At 46.8% G+C, this 20,431-nt stretch overlaps 1 protein-coding gene across 1 annotated transcript in view; it reads right to left on the reverse strand.

The window, feature by feature from the left end:
* The window catches only part of NEK11 (NIMA related kinase 11), a 1,698,151-nt gene that overhangs the window by 946,673 nt on the left and 731,047 nt on the right, over nucleotides 1-20,431 (reverse strand). The window contains exon 6 of the mRNA XM_069648723.1: nucleotides 392-518. Coding sequence (XP_069504824.1) covers nucleotides 392-518 — 127 coding nt within the window. The remainder of the gene's footprint in view (nucleotides 1-391; nucleotides 519-20,431) is intronic.

The following is a 20,431-nucleotide window of genomic DNA, read 5'->3' on the forward strand; positions in this document are numbered from 1 at the left end:
CCATGGGTGCCGAGAAGATGCAGGCGTTTTCACTCAGCCCATGAAGGATGCACTTAACTACCATGTTTCGGATGCTCTACTTTCCCCTCAGTTGTTTGCATCTTAAAGTAATTGAACATATGAACTGAACTGTATTGTGCCTGCATCTTAAAGACAGCAGGCACAGATCTACAGTATTAACCAATATTCATAAAGGTGCACATAAAACCGAAAACATACAAAAAAACTGGATAATGTGCCTAGGGATGTTATACCCGCTCCACTACATGAGGCAAATCAGACATCAGAAATGTGATGACCTAGAAAAAGACAGAAGGCAGTGCACCGCGCTGATTGCATTATGGCCTGCAAAGCGAATCGGTTGCTTGGAAGTAACATGCCGCCCACTCACCAAATGTCAGACTTTGAGTCATAGCCCTGGTGATTCAGTGCTTCTGGGCTCATGTAGTAAGGTGTCCCGGTGAATGTCGTGGCCAGGTCACAGGATCCCATCAGGAAGCGCGAAACCCCAAAGTCACCTGATCAAAGCAGAAAGCAATCACAGTTATGACATGCAACCCCAACTCACAATCAGGTGCTATAGATGTTTAAAATACCAAGTTTTTACCATTACCACCACACTCAGAACGTGTCGCTTTTGTGTGATCAGATGCACACATACCTTCTGAGTGTGCATATAGCAAATATATGTGAGAAATAATGTGGAAATATAAAAGAAAGCACAATAAACAGGCTGTAATGTGTGGCCAACCAGAAAATGACATCACTACTTTAATTGTAATGACTTACAGTTGAGGTGTGACACCACAATGACTGCTGCTTGAGCCAGCAAAGACCAGGATTCCAGCTGCCACCACAGCACGTAATTAAAGTCTGGCTATTGACATGTTTTACACAGATCAAGGACAGCAGCTTTTAATGCCAGCTGTCTGTTCTAAAATGTGCAGTAACATGGAAGTAGATTACTGCTAGGCTGAATTACAGAAGTGAACTAAGTTAACAGATTCTCAAAAATGCATACAAGTTCATGACAATGAAAGGATATGTGGCAGTTCTCATGAAATAAATCTGAAAAATAAATTGGCACATGTGTTCCTCCTCCTCCCTCCACTCCCTCAGCCCGATTAGGCTCTAGGCCCTACTTTATTGCTTCTCCGAGGGCAGCCCCACTGCCCGTTGCAGCCCCCTGTGGCAAAGGACCCCGAGGTAAAGGACAGCTCCAGGGAAAGCAGCCCTAGATGGTGCCTGCCAGTGTCAGCCAGTGAAGCAAGAAGCCTGCAGCCGTCAACCTGCTGCTACCAACCAGGCAGGTGCGGTCGGGTGGTGGGGCAGAAAACACTGCACTCCACTTAACTGACCCCACCCCTCAAATGATTCCTATTTCGCTACTGACCGCCCCTTAGCATTTCAGTTAATTGTATTGTATAGCCACACCGCTCAATCCCTTGAAAAGTCTAATTTGCATTGCTGCTGTGCTTATAACCAGGCTTGTTTCCCTCTTTTTAGGAAAGTCGAATCTGGATGGTTTCTTTTTTTTGTATTTTAATTTTTTTTTGGCATTTTAGTTTATTGCAAACTTTTTAACCAACATCAAAATTTCCTCCTACAAAATTGTAAAACATATTGTTTATTAGCTAAGACCTTCCTTTCATTACAGTTCTTTTCCCTTGCAGGCGATTTTTTGCTGCTATGTTTTGTTTTTGCTTAAGTTTCCCAAAAATCGCCTCAAGGAACTTCCCAAGGGCATATATCATTCTAGGGCTTTTTCTCCCAAAAAGGGCTTCCCACCACATTTCGGCATCAAGCCCAAATTTCTCATTCATGAGCTTGTATAAGTGTATTGATCTCAGATCTCTCAATTCTGAGCAGAACAGAGTCAGATGTTTCAGCGACTCGTTCCCCAATTTATCCACATATCATATCTCTTTAGGACAACTTTTGTATGGAGAACATTGAGTCGGAATCTTAAGAAAAGGTCCCTCTGCCTGTTACTTGGGAAACTTCTCAGATACTGTGGGGTGACGTTGGGAAGTGGGAATACGTTTTTCGAAAGGGTATGTAAAACGCAGTTCAACCTTTGCTGTTCCGTTTCACGACAATCATCTGCCCACAGAATTTGTTTCACATATGTTGGATTTTTAACATAGGGTATAAATTAAGGTGCCTAGGTTCTGTAGGATAGCTCTACACTGGTTCAGCCGCAAGTTCAATATCCAATCCTTCATGCCTGTACCCTTTGCCTTGATCACGTTGAACTGCGGTGGGCAGTTTGCCAAATTCACCTCCCTGAAAAGTAGCAATGCATTCCAAGCAACTCTCGCGTATAGTGATGGCAGGCCCACCTCATGTCGGATGATTGTAGTTGATTAACTCTTTTCCAGAACCATCATTCAAGGTATTCCCAAAACTCCCAACTGAGACCAAGGCAAGCCTCTGCCCCGTATGAAAGGACTGGTATCACTTTTTCGTTACAGTAATTTATGACTGGTAATGTGAAAATTGTTTTGGTCAGATGGCCCAACTGGTCCAGTTTTATTTGCATTGAAGTTCCTGAGTATAGTTCCCTAATAACTAGAAGTAAATCGTTTGGACAGCCTTGATTTTTCAGTTTCTGCCGAAGTTGCTCTCTTCCTCGCCAATTAATGGTGGCACTCAGTGGGATGTCCTCTTGGATTCCTTCCATTGCTCCAAGACCATCATTAATGTCTATCTGAATGGCACAGTCTTGGGCCTGGGCCCTCAGCCTAATCTCCTCCTTTTCGATAGGCGTCTTCTGCATCTTATCAACGTCCTTCCTTCTCCTGCTACCCCAACTAACACCTCTCTGGCTACTATCCCACCTCCTGCTACCACCTTTGCCCACTCTCAGGCCCCTCCACCACTTCCACTGGGCCTACCTCTAGCCTGTACCCCACCCCGTAAGACTTTCAAATGTGACAACCTGCTCCACGTAGCTACTCTGTCAAACACTCCTCTGACATCTGCTGCCGCCTCGAAGAACTTGATCTGGATGTACCCGCTCTCACCGAGACATGGTTCACGGCCAGCTCTGTCGCAAGTTTTTACACTCTCCTGCCTGATGGCCACGAGATCCTCTCTGAGCCCACAGCCAACCGACCTGAAGTTGGAGTAGCACTCATCTTTCCGGAGTGGGTCCCTGCTTCAGTCATTCTTATGCAGGCTTACTCCTCCTTTGAATGCCTGGTCTGCAGGCTCTCTATCTCTCCTGGCCTGTCTCTGACTACAGGCCTCCTGGCCAACTTTCCCTCTTCCTCTCTGAGTGTGCTGGCGTCTCATCCTCTTTCATTGCCTCTACCTCTCAACTTCTCCTTCCAAGAACTCAACATCCACCTGGATGCTTCTGATCCCTCCTCTGGGCTCTTCCGCAACCTCTGCGACACTCTCTCTGTTTCCATTCTACCGTCTGGTCCGACAGACTCTGTCGGACACACCTTGGGTGTTCTCATTTCCTCAGACATTCCCCCTCTAACCCACTCACCACTTCTCTCCCTTGGATGACCACTTAATTTTCTGAACCTCAGGCAAAGCCCACTCCAGCACTGCTGCCTATCTTCTCGGTCATTCAGCCCATGAAGTGTGTGTCAGTGGATGCATTTACCTCCACTTTCTCTGCTTCTCCTACTCCTGCAGCTGACTCACACTCTGACACAGCCCCCTCTCTAACCTGCAACTTAATATCTCCAACGCTCTGGACATCCTTGCCCCTGTCATGAGAATCTGTCTGAAGCCTACCTACAAGTGCAACTCTTGGTATGACCTTTGTCCTCCTTCTCTCTGACAACACCTGACAATGGTTCTAGACAAGTCCAATCTATGAAAGTGTCATTCAAAAAGGTGCGCCCCTGTTCCTCCAGAACTATCAAGGACAACCGTGACACCCTCGCTCCAGCCTCTGCCGAGTTCTGCAATCATGCTTTTGCCACTTGATCTTTCCCATCTCTCCTCAAGAACTCCCTTGTGCACCTTCTCCTTAAAAAGCCTTCTGCTGTCCCTACCTGTCTGGCAAAATATCGCCCCATCTCTGTCACTACTTTCCTGGACAAGCTCCTGGAAAAGCTGCCCATCTCCCAGCTTACTCTCCACACTGAATCTGTTGGTTGTCTCCATGATCATTAGTCTGGGTTCAGAGTAGCCAGAGGCACAGAAAATGGTCTCCTGAACACCCGTGAAGATCTGCTCTCTAATCTTGATTCTAGCCTTCCTTTTGTCCTCATCCTCCTTGACCTTTCCTCTGCTTTTGACACGGTCAATCATGCCATCCTGTTCAATCCTTCACCCTCCGATGCCATATGTTTACTGCAGGGTAAGCCTTGAATTGTGGTGTGCATTTAGCGTGTGAAGTGCAATTTTTTAAAGAAAATTAATTTTCGGTTTTGTTTTGGATGGCGGTGGTGTGCACATAGCTGCTTTCATTATACTTGCAGCACCCACAGCTTGTGGGTTTATCCCTTTCTGCCTGCTGCATTACATTGGGACACACTGCCTTTCCGGCCCCTCCCAGACTGCCTCACTATCCTCTTTGTCCTGATGTCCTCCTGCCTGGCCTGACTCCCACCCCCATTGGTTGCCTGGGCCTTCATTGCCCAATCGGAGCAACTGGGAGGCGGGAGCCGTCTCCATCTACCAAGGTTCACTTCTAAGGCCCCTGTCAGCTTCCCTGTCCGCTGACAGGCCGCTTGATGAGACTTCTGCCACAGCCCAACCCTCCCTGAGGCTGCTACTCCTGGACTATTGGACTACCATGTCTATCATACCATGTTCAGCATGGGTTAGTTCCCCCCTTCTTGATCTCCCTGTACTTTCTTTCTCGGCGTGTACTCTCAGCTCTCCCTGTTATGTACTCACTTGAAGTTGTTTCTGTACTCACATATACCATCTGACTCCCACATGAATTTCCCCAACTACTGGGCCATCATTTCACATTTAATTTAAAAGTCAAACTTGGGTGTATTTTGCATTTAACCTGAAAGTCAAATTTGGCTGTATTTTGCATTTAACTTGAAAGTCAAACTTGGGTGTATTTTGCAATTAACTTTGCCCATTGATTGTAACCTGCTAGGCCAGTGACTTTTCTATATCGCTGTACCTGCTTACTCCTCCCTCTGCCTCTTTGCTTCACACTCATGGTGCTTTCTATTTCTCCCATTTATTACAACTGCTTCTCTATCAACTATCCTTCCTTTCTCACTAAGTCTGGAAAAAAGAAGTTTAAAAAGGATATCCTGGCCTCCAACCCTGGTCTCCCCATCGCTGATAACTATACCAACACATCTTCCAGACAGACCCTCACCGACATCCTCTTTGTTGTTTCTTTGCCAGTTCTATGGCCCCCCACCATATGATCTCTGTGCTCTGTCCTGTCTCCTCCTCTCCCATTAATGGTGGCACTCGATGGGAAGTCCTCAAGGCTTCTTTCGACTCCTCCAGAGTCATCCTTAATGTCTACCTAAAGGGCACTGTCATGGTCCAAGGTCCTCAGGCTAATCTCCTCCTCTTCGATAGGTGGTTTCCTCGCCTCATCAACTTCCTTTCATCTCCGGCTGTCCCCTCCTCTCATTCCTTGGCTACCTTGCCCATTCTTCCCTCCTCTGCCCCTCTTCAGGCTACCTCCACAACTCCGCATGGCATATCTCTGATTTGTACCCCTCCCCAGAAGGTCTTTAAGGCCGGCAAACCTTCATCTTGCTACTCTCAACTCTTGCTCTGCTGTCAAACACTCCTCTGGCATCTGCCATCTCCTTTAAGAACTGGACCTTGGTGTCCTTGGTCTTACGGAGACATGGTTCACGGCCAGCTCTGTCACAAGCTTTGACACTCTCCTCCCTGAGGGCTACAAGATCCTCTTTGCACCCAGATCCACTCGGCCTGGAGGGGGCATAGCCTTGATCTTTCCTGAGTGGATTCCTGCCACTATCATTCCCACTCTGATTTACTCCTCTTTCAAATGCCTTGTCGGCAGGCTCTTAATCTCTCCTAGCCACTCTCCTACTGTTGCTACTCTCTATCGGCTCCCTGGTCCAATCACCTCTTTTCTCTCTGAGTGGGCTGACCTCTCCTCCTCCTTGGTTATGACAACATCCACCTCGATTCTCCCTGTCCCTCATCTCTGCTCTTTCGCGACCTCTGCGGTTCCCTCTCTCGCTCTATCCTCCTCTCTGGCCCGACGCACTCTGCAGGTCACACACTCAGGGGCGTTGCTAGGAGGGGTTAGGGGGGCTATAGACCCTGATCTTTTGGTTGTAGCCCCGGATAGAATCTCAGGAGCTACAGCCAAAAGACTAGCTAGCCCCCAGTCCTGACAGCTCCGACATCAGAGTGGCCCCGGGTCTTTTCCAGACCTAGCAACTCCCCTGCACACACTTGATGTCTTGATTTCCTCTGGCCTCCCCCTCTCCATCCCTCTGACCACTCCTCTCTCATGGAGTGACCACTGCCTTCTCTCCTCTCATCTCTCACTCTCTTCCCCCAAGCCAAGCCCACCCCAACACTGCCACCTACCTTCTCGAACATCCGACCTATGAAGCGTGTGTTAGTTGAGGATTTCGCTGCCACCTTCTCCCCCCCCCCCATTCCTCTGGCTGGCTCACGCTTGGACACAGCCCTGTCCCTTCTCTACTCTTCTATTTCAAATACTCTTGATGCTCCGCTTGAAGTCCAAAGCCAAGTGCAATTCCTGTTATAACTCTGACCTAGCTACACTTAAATGTAAGTGTAGGGTGGCTGAGAGGAAATGGAGAGCTTCTTGCTCGTCCTCTGACAAACTGGCCTGTCGCCTCCTCCAAAGGCAATACATACTCCCTGTCCGCACCAAGAAGAGAGTCCACATTCAAGCCCGTGTCTCAGTGGCATCTAACAACTCGGCCGAACTCTTTAAAATCTGCAAGGAGCTTGCCAACCCTGCTGCAGTCTCCACCCCTCCTCTTGCCTCTCAGGCTCTCTGCAATGCCCTTGCCTCTTATTTTATCTCAAAAACACAGGACATCTTGTCCACCCTCTCCTCCCCTCCCCTTCCTATTCCCTCTCAGTCTGTGCTTGCTGACCCCCTTTTAACCACCCCCCACTCTCCTTCTAGTCCTATCCTCTTTTCTCCCCCGATAAGGTTGCTAGACAAGTAAGATCTATGAAAGCCTCATCAAAACTGGTTCATACCTGTTACTCTAAAACCATCAGGAACCAGATTGACACCCTTGCTCCAGCCCTTGATGATTTCTGAAACCACTCCTTTGCCTTAGGATCCTTCCCCTCCCCACTGAAGCACTCCCTTGTTCATCCTCTTCTCAAGAAACCCAATGCTGATCCTTCCTGTCCGGCTAACTATCGCCCAATTTCCATTACTCCTTTTCTGGGCAAATTGCTGGTAAAGCTGGCCATCTCTTACCTTAACCTTCATTCCGATTCTTTTGGCTGTCTCTATGACCAATAGTCTGGCTTCAGAGCTGCCAGAAGCACAGAAACTGCTCTCCTGAAGATCCGTGAAGATCTGCTCTCCAACCTTGACTCTAACATTCCCTCTGTCATCATCCTACTCAATCTCTCTTCTGTCTTTGACACGGTCAACCATACCATCCAGCACAACTGTCTTTGTGAAAACCTTGGTATCACTGATCAGGCTCTGGCCTGGCTGACCTCTTTCCTCTCTGATCAACCCTCCCAGGTCCAACTTGGGTCTTTCCTATCATCTATCTTCCTCTCTACCTGTGGTGTTCCCCAGGGGTCTAACCTCTTGCCCTGGCTTTTCAACCAATACCTGGCAACTCTCGCCTACTGCATTGCCATTTTCTGCTCAAATTACCAGTGCTACGCTGATGACACTCAACTCATTTTCATGCTGCCCTCGGCCACCTCCTCTCCCTCTCTCATCTCTGATTGCCTAGCTGCCATTCAAGATTGGTGTGCTGCCAATGATCTTTGTCTGACTTGTCCTTTTTTCTCAAGCCCTGGGATCGTATCTCTCCAGCTCTGAAATCTCTCCATTGGCTCCCAGTGGATGCAAGGATTAAATTCAAAACCCTCTGCATTGTCCACAAGGCTTTCTGGGGCCTGCGTCCAAAATACCTTCAGCTATCCCTCCGCAAATACCTCCCCTCTCGATCTCTTCGCTTCTCTACATCTAACTCCCTCAGGGTCAGTCGTTTTTCAAAGAAACTAACTGGGGGTAGATCTCTGTCTTTGGCTGGGGCCTCCCTCTGGAACAGCCTCCCTGCCACTCTAAAACTTGAGGAGAATCATCTCTGGTTCCGGAAGCACCTCAAGACCTTCCTCTTTGCTTCTGCCTTCGCTCCCTCTCTCCCCTGCTGATCTGCTCTCTCTTGGCACTGCGCACCTGGCCACCCATGTCTCCTGGGACCAGGTACCTGCTCACCCTACCAGCCTCCTGAACTGCCTCCTGGCCACTGGGGACTGTATCTGTACCCATACTGCCCCCCACCTGCCCCCATTTTCTTATTTTTCTGCACTTATTCAGACTTACCCAGTCTGCTGCCGTAAACACGGCACTTGCCACTTACTGTTTGCATTACCACTGTTTATTGCCTCTTTTATCTATTTTTTTAATTATTATTTATCTGGTCTCCTCTGCTCCGCACTTTCCACTCTCCCCCTTCCATGCACTTTTTCCCCTTTCCCTTTTCCATGCACTTGCGTGCTCTCCATATCACTGGGCCTAGTAAGATCGTTGTTTTGTTCTCCCCTGTTTCCCCTCCCTTGCCTTGTTACGGTCTGAAACACTTGTGTACTAGCGCCATGCAAATAAATTATCATATCATATCATATCAATCGACTCAGTGAGAAACTGGGCATCAGGGATCAGTCCCTGGAGTGGTTGGCCTCCTTCCTCCTGGACCGACCCTCCCAGGTCCAACTTAGGACCTTTCTCTCCACCACCTCTCTCTCCACATGTGGTGTTCCTCAGGGCTCTATCTTCTCACCCTGGCTCTTCAAAGTCTACTTGGCCCCTTTGGCCCACCTGATCTCTACCTTTTCCTCTAACTTTCAGTGTTATGCGGATGACACTCAGCTCTCTTTTAGGCTCCCCTCAGTTTCCTCTCCTATCCAAAATTCAAGATTGGTGTGCCTGCAACAATCTCTGCCTTTATGTCAGTAAGAGTGAGACCCTGCTCCCACTTTCCCTCTCTCACTCTGGCCGCCCTCCTTGGGCCCTCTTCCTCTTCGCCTTCCTGTGAGGCAGAAAACCTTGGTGTCATTTTCGATTCCACTCTCTCCTTCTTTCCTCACATCACGGACCTTGTCAAGAAGGCCCACTACCAGCTGCACCTCCTCAGAGGTATTCGTCCTTTTCTTACCTTCCCCCAGAATCTCACTGTTTCTAGAGCCCTGGTTCTCTCTGGGCTGGACTACTGCAACAGCTTCTTTCTCAATCTGCCTCCTACTACTCTCCGCCCTCTGCAACTAATCCAGAACAGTACTGTGAGACTTATCTTTGGCCTCACGCCCAGGTACCGTATCTCTCCATCCCTGAAATGTCTCCATTGGCTCCCGGTGGATGCAAGGATCAAGCTCAAGGCCCTCTGCATCGTCCACAAAGCTTTCTGGGGCCATGGCCCACATTACATCCAACTCTCTCTTCCAAAATACTTTCCTGCTCGAGCCCTTCGCTCAGCCACCACCAGCTCTCTGAGGGTCAGACGCTTCTCCAGGCAGAGAGTGGGGGCTAGTTTTCTCTCCAGTGCAGGTGCCTCCCTCTAGAATGGCCACTCTGCCCATTTCAAACTTGAGCTGTATCACCTATTGTTCCGGAAGCTGCTCAAGATCTTCCTTTTCCCCTCTGCTTTCTCTCTCTCGCCTGCTGACCTATCTGTCTGCTGTGCTAACTGGACTGGCTGCTTGGCTAACCCCAGAGTCCATCTGGGTGCCAGACTCCTCCATAATCAGTCTCCCCTGCACTGCCTCCGGGCCTACAGCGCACTTAGGGGCTGTAACTGTAACCTCTACAGCCCCCTGCCTCCGTGCTCTTACCCAGAGCCGTGCTGCCCTGGCTGCAATAACTCAGAGCAAGGGTGCCCTGAATGCACTTCCCCTTTCCCTCTCCCTGGCACTTCCACCTCCCCCCTACCCCTGCACTATGCGCTGTCGCACTTGAACAATCTGAATGACACAAGGCCTAATTAGATCATTTATCTTGTCCTCCCCCGTCTTCCCCCCTTGTCTTGTCACACCTAGAAACACTTGTGTACATGTGCGTTATAAATGACTTATCATATCGTATAAGTACCTCGGTATCAAAAGGTCGTCATCATGGGAAAGTAGGGAACAATGCGACTCCTCCAATGAAGTCATAACATCTCTCTGGTAGTTGTCTCCTCCGATGTGATCCTCCCTCATAATACTGCCCCTAGGGTCAGGATCAGAGAACGGCTGCCGTCCCCTGGACACATGGGAGCAGGTCACCACCGCGGAATCTGTGATGACTCCATTGGATTCATCACAATTAACTGAATGAAAAGAACATTAACAATGACCACATTCCTTTTTTGTGATAGGTATGTAAAAAACACAATTGATATTCAAGTTTCATGTCAATATCAAAACATTGTACCAACCATTATTTCTTTTGAAATGTATCAACTAGTGCAGGAAAATGCTCTACAGCAGGGGTCTACCACTTGCGACTCCCTAGGTGTTATGGTTGACGACTCCCAAGAACACTCTCCTTTCATTATGCTGGCTACAGCTGATTGCAATTGTAGCCCAAAATATTTGGAAAGGCAAAGGTTTTCAGTCCCTTGCTATATGGCAACATTTTATGGAAAAAGCGCATTGGGCCTCATTACGAGTTTGGTGGTAAATCCACCGAATTACCGCCAAACTCAATTACTGTTACCGCCACTTGATCCTGCAGGATTACAAGGGGTTGCAGGGTGGTGTTAATCCCACATTTCCGGAGTACATAGAACTCCAGGAGGATTTCAGCAAAAATACTGCCAGTTTAATTTCATTGATTTTGCTGATTTCTGGCAGTAAAGTAGAGAATTTACCTCCAGCGTTTTGCTGGAGTAAAAGCCTCCACCTTACCACCAAACTTGTAGTACGGTGGTGCAGCAATGTGCTGTTAATGTAGCGGTAACAAAATTACCACCACATCACTGCTGTTTTTACCCGCAGAGCAGTACTTGAAATGAGGCCAATAGTCCTCAGGTTGTCTGTCTGTAGTGTCACAAGACCACAGCATACCGGTTGCCAAATTGTGGGTTGCAGAAAGAGAGAAAACTCTAAGGCCCAGCAAATACAGATGGGAAATCTTATACACACTCCGTGGAGGAAGTGAAATGGATTTATGTACTAAACAAAGAAACAATACGATTCACTTATAATAGTGGCTCAGCAGACAATAACAATTTTACAAACGGTAACACGCACAACAGGTCCCAAAATAATTCAGAGTGAGTTCTACCCAGTGGCGTCGCTAGGGGGGCCTGAGAGGGCCCGGGCCCCCCACTGAAATCCTGTGATCCCCCCTCCCCCTCCCCACCTAAAGCGAGCAGTGACCGTGTTCTCTGTTCGTGGTGTTATTTGTGACACACACACTAAGGCAACTGGCTGCATATCACATGGCAAATACACTTTTGTCTCAAAGCTAGCAGTGATCTTGGTATGCATTCTGGCATCGGTATCATGAGCACGAGCCACTTCTCGGGTGTCCTGCCCAGCTTCTGCACAGCGACCTACATAGAGTGCAGAGCAGTTTGCAGCCACTCCCATCAGAATGTAGCACACGAAACTGCTAATGGTGGGCCATTAGTCACTGGATGGTTTCATGCCTGCAGGGGCGTTGCTAGGGGGGGCTAAGGGGGCTTTAGCCCCTGATCTTTTGGTTGTAGCCCCGGATAGAATCTCAGGAGCTACAGCCAAAAGACTAGCTAGCCCCCAGTCCCAACAGTTCTGACATCAGCGTAGCCCCGGGTCTTTTCCAGACCTAGCAACTCCCCTGCATGCCTGCATTCTGATGGGAGGGTAGGTGCAGTGGGCTGTGGGTAGTTGAGGTGCACAAAAGCCTCTCTGCAGGAGTGCGTGTAACGTCACACATTACCTTTCATAGCCGGCCCCCCACTTTTGCATGTGCCCCCCCCAACCTACTTGTGTCTGTGGCCACCTCTGTGTCACTCCTAAATTTGATTCCTGGTGACGCCACTGGTTCTACCTCTGATGGGCTAAATAGATGCATGTGAACAAAATACGAGTTCAAATTTTACACAACCTATTTCTCACTCAATTTTAAAGTAATCATTTCTATAACGACCCCCATAATAGATTATATGAAGTCGCCTGCCACTGCATCTTAAGTCTTAAACTTGTTGCCTGGCGTGCAAGAATAGAAAGGCCATCGCCATAATGCAGTCGGCGGAGCAGAATTTCATTTTTATTTGATGTTTTCCATTTTTGAGACTGTTTTATAAATAATTGCAAGCTACATTAAGCATTAACAAACAAGAAATGTTACATAGAGAAGAAATAACAAGAAATGTTACTTGGAAGAGGTAGGCCAAATGTAATATTCATGGCCTGACAAAACGAATGCTTTCGAATAAATTCAGACGTGTTTTAATTTAATCAGCAAACTACAAGTAAAGAAAGTTTACAGTGGGAAAACTAAACTGTGATTTCACGACTAAAGCTTGGTCCTTTGAAAAGGGGAGCCACCTTGTCAGCAAACTACCTTAAGTGGTGTGCTGATTAATCAGCTGCGTGGGTGCCATTTAAACCTCCCCGAAGCAGGCAAAGTCCTTCACTGATCCTGCAACCTTTTGGTGTTTGCTGCTGATGTAGAGGTCACGATTTGTCCCCCCAGTCCCGCAAGAGATTACTACTCAAAGGGCAAAATACACAGTAAACGAGGGCTGACCATATTGTACCAACAATTCTGCCAGAAGCGGGGATACTGATAATATGCAATGAATTGCCACACCACAAAGGTGGCTGTTAAACATGGGGATTTAAAAAAAAAAAAACTAAACTCATAAACAGTGCCTTGAAATATACGTTAGTCATGGGTTAGTGCTAAAAGAAAAGGAGGCGGCACATGGATGGCGGCCATGTTGTAAAGCGAGGCCCCAAGAGACTGTGTGAATTGAATCTCCACATCCTACTGCATCCTAATCACATTTTGAGATTTTGGGTAAAGTTACACACTCCTGTCCCTCAGTTACCCAGTCTACCTGATTGGGAATGCCTGAAATTGATTGGTCTGGTATTAAAAGATTTGCAAAAAACAGAATGTTAACAATTCAGTCTCTCCTCGTTAGGGAGGCGCTCACTTGAGGTCTGTGTTTACCTGCTGAGTTGAACACCGGCCTGTGGGCTTAAGAAAGAGACACGCACGGGTATCATTTTATGGTGGGACATCGGTGTTTGTCCCCCCCAACTTGTGTGGCACACCATGTTGTCCCACTCATTTGGCAGGTGCCCCCTCCATTCCCCCCAACATTTACATCAAAGTTACTCCACTGGAGACACTTAGGGAGCGGCACTAAACATTTAGGGCATTATTGCATAATAAATACCGGCAGTGGTTAATTGCGTTTATGGCTTTGCCAGCAATGGAATATTACTAATGGTCTTCTATTAACATTGTTCATAGCATCACTGGCATTAATTACTGCAGGCTATGAAAGAACAAGCAGCGGAGCACACACGCCCCTGGATTTTCTTTTTCTTAGTTATATTCATTGATAAAACCATCACAGAGTAAGGTGAACAAATATGTCAAGGCTTTGCCAGAAAAGTTCACTCAATCGAGTAGGCATCAATATATAAAGATGCCATTTAGATATACATTATTCATATCTGCCTCATCAAATACCATTAGGTACACAGACTATATGACCTCCTGAAATCTAGTGTTCAGAGCAAACACTTTGCTGAAATTGCTCACACCCAGATCGCCAACTCCTTGACGGTTGTTCTGCACTCTCCTCCTTTATCCAACCTCATAATACTCACTCTCTGCTGCCTAGGCATCATCAAGCCCTCTTCCACACTCTTTCCTCCCTTGGCTTCAGAGACACTGTATTTCACTGGGTGGCCTCCTATCTTCCTGACCACTCCTTCCCCATCTCATGAGATTCCCACTCCTTATCCACCAGTGGATGTCCTTTAAGGATCAGCCCTAGGCCCACTGCTCTTCGACCTCTACACTCCTCCATGGGTAAACCCACTTCATTGTTTGATTACACCACCACCTCTTTGCGGGTGACACACAGCTGTCCTTTTCCTCCTCCAGCTCTGTCTTCTCAGGAAGCATTACCTTCACTGCTCTATACTGCCTTATGCTTGACTCTTCCAAGACAGGAGACATCTTTCTCCCAGTCTCCTTTCCCCCTGACCACCTCACTCCATCATCCAGTGCTTGCAAAATAGGGGCTTCTTTTGACCACAAACTGAAACTCAATCATTTCATCAAGGTCACTGCCACCATGTCCAAGCCAAAAAATTCTAAACATCAGGCGTACCAATCTGCACCTCACTCAACAAGTTGCAATACCTATAATCCCTACCAACTTGCACAGGAAAGTGTACAAGGAGCTATTAGCCCCCCCCCCTTCTGCTCTTTCACTCAACATTCAAAATCATTCCCTCATTCAGTGTCATGTATTCATCATACACCCCCTGCCCCCATGCCAGGTCATAATATCCACCACAGTGGCAGTCAGAAAAGCCTTCTTGGTCGGTTGCAGGTTTCACAGAAGAGAAGAATAGAGCTATACCTGAGAGGTAGATCTCTGTGCTTTAAGGCAAGAGAATATTCTGCCCTCCAGCACCTGACTGTAAGTAAGCAACATTGTGCTGGCCTACCCCAGAACATCTAGGAACCAATTTCTTATTACCCTTGTGCAATTGATCAAAAATAAATGTCATGAAACTTCCCCAAATAGTTTCATCACTAAACCAGTACGCCTTTTACACTTGCAATGGAGTGCCTCTTTTTGCTTCTAAAAAAGGAGCATATTAAGAATATTCTCATATGTCTGTTTAGCACTTACCTATGTTTATTCTACTGTAGAGATCATATATAGGCATTACAAATAGTCAAACAATAAGCAATGCCCAATATTATCAATAGCTTGTTTAAGTCGTTTCTTACCATGCCACTCTTTTCCCATTTGATTCTAGGAATGTATAGCCTACATCCAATAAACAATGTCAATAGCAAAGTCAAATATGACATTAAGGAGGAAATACTATGTGATAAAACAAAGGGTGTCTCACCAAGTAGTCCCTTGGGATCTGTCATCCAGGTGGCCGGGGCACGGCCATCGCTATTGGATTCAGACTCCAGGGTGGACCAGTGCGGGAGGATCACCTGGATGGGAGGTCCCTGGGGAGTGGGAGTGGGGCACCCGAAGGAGAGACAGGGTATCCCTACACCCATTTCCTGTGAAATTGGAGCAACCATGGAAGCAGAGCAGAAGGGGCCAAGAGGCGAGAGAAGGGCTGTGGTCCGGCCAGCTGCAGAGTGAAGGTTGCACAGACTTTGATGCCAAGAGAAAGAGAGGGGAGTGAATCCTGCATTGTGATAAAGTTGCAAAGGCAAGTGTGAACCCGACAGAGGGATGCCAAGAGAAAGCTAAGGGGAGCAAATCCTGCATTGTGATAATAATAAAGTTGTAAAGGCAAGTGTGAACCCGACAGAGGGATGCCACGCCAAATATTTGTTTAAAAGGACATTAAGGGCCTCATTACGAGGTGGGTGGTAAGGGGTTAACGTCTCCGGCACCTTTACCAACGCCGTTAACCCCTTACCACGCACCTCGTAATGAGGCCCTTAATGTCCTTTTAAACAAATATTTGGTGTGGCATCCCTCTGTCGGGTTCACACTTGCCTTTACAACTTTATCACAATGTAGGATTCGCTTACCTTACCGCCCTATTAGGAGATCCGCTCGCGGGACCCGCTGGGCGCCTGGTTTTACCAGACGTCCTTAGCGGGTCCCGCGAATGGCCCAGCATGCTAACAACGGGTCCGTTGTTAGCATGCTCCCCACTCCCATTGAGCCCTATGTGGGCTCAAATGGGAATGGGGATGGACCGGGTCCAGGTTCCCTGAATGGGGAAATACTGGCCCTACAAGGTCAGAATGGCCCAGTATTTCCCCATTCAGGGAACCCGGACCCGGACCCGGGTTTGGGGGTAGCCATGCCCTGATTAAGGGCATGGCTACCTCCAAACTCGTAATGAGGCCCTAAGAGTTCCTGAGTGTTATAAGCTAGCAGAACTGATAAAGTTAACTGAACTGTAATTTTAAGGCCACAATGAACCCAACGGAGTGATGCCAAGTGAAAGCAAGGGAAAGTGAAAACCGTATTTGTTAAAGTGACTGAACAGTGGTGTAAAGATGAAGGTGAACCCAACAAAGGGGTATCACAAGGAATCCAGGGAAGAGGGGAATGTCACATGGTGAGAGCTTGGGAAAGTTTTGTGACGCCAAGCAAAAGACATTGATTCGAGGGATCTTGCCTTTTCTGGAGAAACTGCTTCCTGATGCTTATAGACTCAAGGGGTGCTCACAGTCATGCCACTGTTCCGCCTTGTCCCGTGATGTAACGTGGGGAAGGGAGTGCACTAGTTTAGCAGTCCTAAACTACTGAAACCCTTTTGGACATTTCAGTTTGCACTACACTCTTTTGCTATACATATCATTGTCCCACACCCTCTTGTTATATAGAGTAAGGATTTGGCAATAGGTTTATTAGTATAGGCCATTTTGTTTTGACACAACACCACTAGGACAGCGTTTTCTTTACTCTGATGGTTGTAGCTTGCTCCCATCTTAGATTTAAGTTTAGATTAGGCATTTCTCTCACCCTTATACTGTTTAATAAACATCCTTGGATTATACTCCTTGTGTCTGGGTGCTTCTGATAACCATGCCTTCCTTACAACTGTCACAGATTATCAAAAACACACCAACTTGTGTAGATGATCCAAGGGTTTTTATTAAGTTTGCTGCAAAGAGGCTCAGGTAAGGGCCGTCCCTCTCTCTCTCACATCTTCTGTGGGCGTTTATCTCCCTAGCCCAGGCGTCCGTAAACCCCAATGTTGTGACTAAAGTTCGGTAACTCCTATCTGTATGAACCAGGAAGATATGCCTGCTTACTGTCATATGCTACTCAGGTACCGGAGGGCCTCCATGACAGGAGGCACGAGGACAGATGACCATGGCGCAAGGTAAGAAAAAAAAGTATAAATGTACGTATGTATGCATTAGTTTGTGTCTGTGTATGAGAGAGTGTATGATGTAAGTGTGTGCATGTAAATGAGCAGTACATGCTGTTGGGGTGCTTGTTTAAATGTATGAGCTAGCATATGCTGTATGAATGTGTTTGCTGCTGTTGTGCCAGGCCCAGAGATGCTGCTGATGTGGTTGGGGGCTCATTTGGCAGCTAGTCTGGCTCGATTTTCTTAATGTGGCATGGCATTTTTCAATGGGCATCAATGGTAAAGCAAACATCAGTGTAATTTCGTGGTTGAACTGAACTCTTTTAGTGCTGGCAGTCTGGCTACATTGTTTTACTGTGACATGTTTTAGCAGTTGGATAGGGCCGTGAATTGGAATTTTGTCATCTAGGCCCTCCCTGACAGCCTATTGCTGTCCATGGTGACTGCCGTCTCTCTGGGCTTCTCGGTGCGGAATGAGACTCCATCATGGCGAGAGGGGTTGGGAAGGACCGTAGCATAGGTCCTTTCCACGGATACATTTGGAGTACAGTGTGTATCCACGCACAGAGGTCCTTTCCTCTGATCGCAAGACATGTATGGAGATCCCAATTGGTTTCGTCTTCTGTTCAGGAGACATAGAGAAGGTAGGAGCCCAGCAGATGTTCTTGAAATGGTCTTAACAACCAAGCCACGCCAAGCCACACCAGGAATCCTCACAATCACCCTTCCTGTTATTCTTGTATTTTTAGATATTTAGAGAGCTCAGCCCTAGTGTTTGGTCCTATTAACCCTCACAGAAATATCTACATCTCTCCGGGTTTACAGGAATCTTAAAAATGCATTCTCTCTGGAGCCATGGAAGCAATACTTGAAGAATTTACTACAGCGGTGCAGATTACTTGGACGTAGCCACCTCCCACCAGGAAAATGCAGTTTTGTTCCAGTCAATGAACGTATTGCAATGGACAGTTGATCAACTAACCAAGACACCTCTGTCCTTAGCAAGTAATCTTTGGGGAACAGGGTCAGCTTCTGGCCCGTCTACAGGAACTATGGCCCACAAAGTCACTTGTCCTATACTTACTCCAGCCACCCTACCTGCACTCGAAACCAATTCCAGTGTCTCCTCTCCCCTTATTCCTTCCAAATATAGAGGGGACATTGGGATTTTAAACGTTTCCTGACACAGTGTAGGATTCATTATTTGAATCACCTGCAAGTGTACCTTGCTGATCAAGCTTAAGTCTCCTTTATTTTGTTTAATTTAGAGAAAACTGCTTTAGATTGGGCTACCCCATTCACAGATTGAAATAGCCCTCTACTATCTGATTATGCTGGCTTCATGGAAGCCTTTCAAACCATGTTTAGCAGACAATACGCTGACCAATCTCTAAGGAACAAACTACTAGACATCCACCAAAGGGATCTTCTCTCGAAACAATTGGCGGGCCGCTGCCCAATTTGACAATATTTTACAAGGGTCCAAAGGAGGAGTTTAAAGACACCTTATGCCAAGTGGTCACCCCTCCAGATAATCGTGCTGAATACATAGCTCTGGTTATCCTAGTAGATCAACGGATTGGGGAAAGGAAAGGAAAGAAAAAGATATTGAAGTTCCATAAATCCCCACCCTGATGCGAAAGAGACACATTCCCTTCTATTGAACCAGAACCTATGTAGTTGGATAGTACAAGAGGCCCCATTCATTCCGACGAACGAGTAAGGAGAAGACAGCAAAAACTATGTTTTTATTTTGGGGATTCCTAAAGAGGTTGTGCTAAACTTAAACCCAATGTCACAGGAAATGCTGTGGGTCGTCCTCAATAGGGAATTTGAGGACAAGTCACTGCCTTTCGAATTCTCAAAACATGATATGCCCCCTCATGCCCAGTCAATCCCCCCATTTATTCATCATGATTGATTGAAGCCATAACCACCAGAATTAGGATGGCGTTATAGCTCTGAACAGTGGGGTGACTGAGAATTTTATATAGGTTCAGTTTGCACATCATGAAGATTTTGCTACTTATAAAATACAGCACAGAACCTGTAATGCCAGTGGATGGTTACCTTCTCATACCTGGATCCATCACATTTTAATCACCACCTATCCTCATAATATGTGCCTTCGGCATTAAGAATACCTTTCATTTGAGTCCCGAAATCACAACACCCTCAACACTATAGAACAGGAAATTGCAGACGCTGACAATGATACTCGGGGCACTGTGCTTCTGGAGTCTGACCTGGTTAAATTGAGAATACAGTGCGTTGAAGCCTGGGATAGGTTAGGCAAATTTGAGTACAATAGTTATCTGGAACGTATGCACGAAGAGGGGGACAAAGCAGGGAAACTGTTTTTGGGGCTGTTGAAGGTCATAGCTGATGAATGTGGTGTGGTATGGAGAGACCAATCGGAAATAAATGACACATTTAAAAGATAATATAAGACTCTATATGAAAATAAGACAGAAACTCAAGTGAACAACATTGATTATACGCTACGACACATAGCTTTACCCACAATTTCTCTCTTGAACAGGCTGACTGGCTGGACTCCCCCATAATGAACTTCTTGCAGTAATTACAACCTTACCTACTGGTAAAACACTGGGAGGCTATGGTAAAATGATCCAACATATATTGGCACCTAAATTGCTACAAATGTTCTGCCACGCATTTGAAAGGTGGCAACTGCGGAAGAGTATGCATGAAGCCATAATAGTGCCCACATTAAAATCTGGAAAGCCTGAACACCTTTGTGAATCATACCATCACCTGTTCATGCTCAACCAGGACGTTATCCCCAACAGAAATACCACCCTTAACCTTCGTCGATTGCACTGTGTGATAGAAACTCCAGCTACATAGGAGGCAGATTATGTGATCACCCTATTAGATGCAATCAAAGCCTTTGATTCTGTCAGGTGTGACTGTATGTACACCACATTATGGAAATTCGGCATTGGGGAGAGATTCCTCAGATTTATTTATTTATTGGACATGTGTATGGTGCCTATACACAAGGGTTTCCATGTTGATTAAATTACTGTATATGGAACCAACGGCTCCCGCCCACTTCGACCACTGCACCTAGTTTCTGTGTATGCAGATGACATACTTTTGTACATCAATAAACCTGGGGTATATTATGGAAATATTGTACAATTATGCCACATTGTCAGGTATCTCCATAAGCAGAAATAAATCGTGCTTGTTCCCACTGGCGATATTGGCA

This window comes from Ambystoma mexicanum, chromosome 2q (assembly GCF_040938575.1).
Source record: "Ambystoma mexicanum isolate Mex_15411 chromosome 2q, UKY_AmexF1_1, whole genome shotgun sequence".
NCBI lineage: Eukaryota > Metazoa > Chordata > Amphibia > Caudata > Ambystomatidae > Ambystoma > Ambystoma mexicanum.